The sequence below is a fragment of the Medicago truncatula genome, chromosome 6, assembly GCF_003473485.1.
Source record: "Medicago truncatula cultivar Jemalong A17 chromosome 6, MtrunA17r5.0-ANR, whole genome shotgun sequence".
Lineage (NCBI taxonomy): Eukaryota > Viridiplantae > Streptophyta > Magnoliopsida > Fabales > Fabaceae > Medicago > Medicago truncatula.
The window spans coordinates 6,036,095-6,038,590 of NC_053047.1; the positions used below are offsets into that span (position 1 = coordinate 6,036,095).

A 2,496-nucleotide genomic window follows, 5' to 3' on the forward strand; every position below is an offset into this window, starting at 1 on the left:
CCCCCACAACCTACGGTGTCACTTCCAGGCCGCCCGTCCCTCCTCCCACCCAAAACCACACATACACGCCACCAATATTGACTTCTTTTCAACCAAATCGAAAAGACGCCTAAACCGCACATACAAGTGGGACCCTCCTAATCACTCTAAACCGCACATTGATGTATATATATCTATTACATTATATAAAAGAAATACAAGATTTTTTTGGCTGAATTTTTCATTATTTAAGTTATACCCTTAAACAAATTTGTTTTTAAAAATACTCTATTATTGGTGTTATTTTAGAATTTTTATTAGTATTTGTTATATTATTGTTAAAAAATAATCATAGTTTATTTAGGGAGCACTTTATTTTTTTTGTCGGAGACTCTTTCTCATACTCGTGTGTAAACTCTCACACACGTACACAAAAACACAACACAAACCACAGAAAAACAAAACAACAAGAAGATTCACAGAATCAAACAATCACAAACACAAAAAACATGTCTCGTTATTCCTCTTCAAATCCCTTCGCAACAATAACAACTAACTCACTATATTCCGATTCCGACACCGATTCGCTGAGTCAATTCGTCACCGATCTCTACCAAAATCGTTCCCCCACCGACCCATCTTGTCCTTGGGACGACGAAGAAGATACACGCATAAACCCTTTCTCCAACATCGCTGATTTTCATCAAGGTGAACCAGAATTAGGTTTAGGGTTAGGGTTTGATGTTGAATATGAATATGAAAATGAAACTCAATATAATGATGATAATTATGATGATGTTTTTGATTTTTCTTCATTAGTTGGGGGTGGTGGTGATTCTGGTGGGCTTAGGGTTGTTGAATTTGGTACCGATTCGGAATCGAGTGGGAATGATGAAGAATTTGATTATGGTGGGGAGAATGATGATGAGAGGGTTAGTGGGTTGTGTTGGGATAGTCTTTGTTTGGAAGATGATCATAGGAGTGTTTTGAATGATTGGGAGGAAGTGATTGAAGGGAGGGTCAATGAGAATGAGATTGAAGAAGCTTCTTCTAGTTTGTTAATTGATGAGGTTGAGGTTGATGTTGATGTTAATGTTGAGGTTGAGATTGATGAACAATCGATGGAGTCGGGGTTTGAGGGGGAAGAAGATGAAGCCGGGGAAGAGGCGTTGAGGTATTTGGAATGGGAGATCTTATTGGCTTTTAATAATTTAGAGAGGAATGGTGGATTGGAACATGAAGATGAGAGTTTGAATAATTTGTATTTAGCTGTTCATGATGGGATTATATCGGGGAATACGGATTATGACATTCTTTTCGGACAGTTATTGGAGAATGACAGTGGTTTGAAGGGTAGTCCACCAGCGGCAAAGAGTTTCGTGGAGAATTTACCGTTGGTGGAGTTGACTGAGGAGGAGTTGAAAGAAAAGGATGTTGTGTGTGCTGTTTGTAAAGACGAGGTAACGGTGGAAGAGAAGGTTGGGAAGTTGCCTTGCTCACATTGTTACCATGGTGATTGTATTTTGCCGTGGTTGAATATTCGGAATACTTGTCCTGTTTGTCGGTATGAGTTACCAACGGATGATGATGATTACGAGCAGAGTAAGGTTCGTAGGGTGGCTCGTGATCTGTTGGACTTTGATGCATAGATGTAGTTTTTGACTTATGCTTTGCTTCAGGTTTTACCCTCAAATTTATGTAAATAGTAGTTGGTTTTGTCTCGTTTATTCAAATGATGATGAGAAAAAACTTTTGCAATTAGTTTTCAATTTTCATTCTGTGGTGGTGGTGATTTTGGAATAAGTTTTATGCCATTTTGTGTGCATTGGATTTGATTTACTCAATAAAAGGATGCTGTTAATATTCCATTTTATGTTCATAAAGTTGAAGTGTATCACAAGATGGATCATGTTGATGGGTTAGTTAGTGTTTCTCTTCATAAAAAAATTAGTTATTGTATTATAGTGTTGATCATCTGTATGTCTTTAGTTTAGCTGACCCTTTTTCTAAGGAAAAGGAAGATTGGAAAACCATTACTAATTAGCTGAATGGTTTTGTAAGCTTGTAACTTTGTATAAGTAAACATGGTTCTTAATTCTTGTTCACTTAGTTTTCTGTTTTTTATATGAAGAAAGTTGTTATTCCATGAGCATTTTTATTATACCCTTCATATTTCCATTGTTTCTTGAATAATGTGCATATGGGTTATAGGTTTTTCTTTCTGTTGTCTATTATTTGAATTTGCATAAGGTTGATGTTTAGTCATGCTTAATCTTTTGTGCAGTTGACATTTTAGTGAGGTCAGTTTAACACTTGATACTTTTGTTGTGCAATAATTTTTGCTTGGGAGTTAGCTTGTATTGTGAACTTGTATTGACATTTATGTATTTGTGTTCTTCGAAAACTGGCGATGAGGTGGATGGAGGGTGTTGCCCTCTCCTGTTTATAGTAGCTTCTTTGATGCAGTTAGACTGTGAAGGAATTTTTAATGTTAGTTAAGATGTAGTTTGGTTGCTG

General features: G+C 36.5%; 1 protein-coding gene across 1 annotated transcript; it reads left to right on the forward strand.

The window, feature by feature from the left end:
* The first annotated feature begins 371 nt into the window (after window positions 1-371).
* Window positions 372-2,131, forward strand: LOC25495490 (E3 ubiquitin-protein ligase CIP8). Its single transcript, XM_013595713.3, has one exon. It carries the CDS (start codon window positions 489-491, stop codon window positions 1,626-1,628), a length of 1,140 nt encoding a protein of 379 aa, XP_013451167.1. The 5' UTR covers window positions 372-488; the 3' UTR covers window positions 1,629-2,131.
* Window positions 2,132-2,496: the final 365 nt, after the last annotated feature.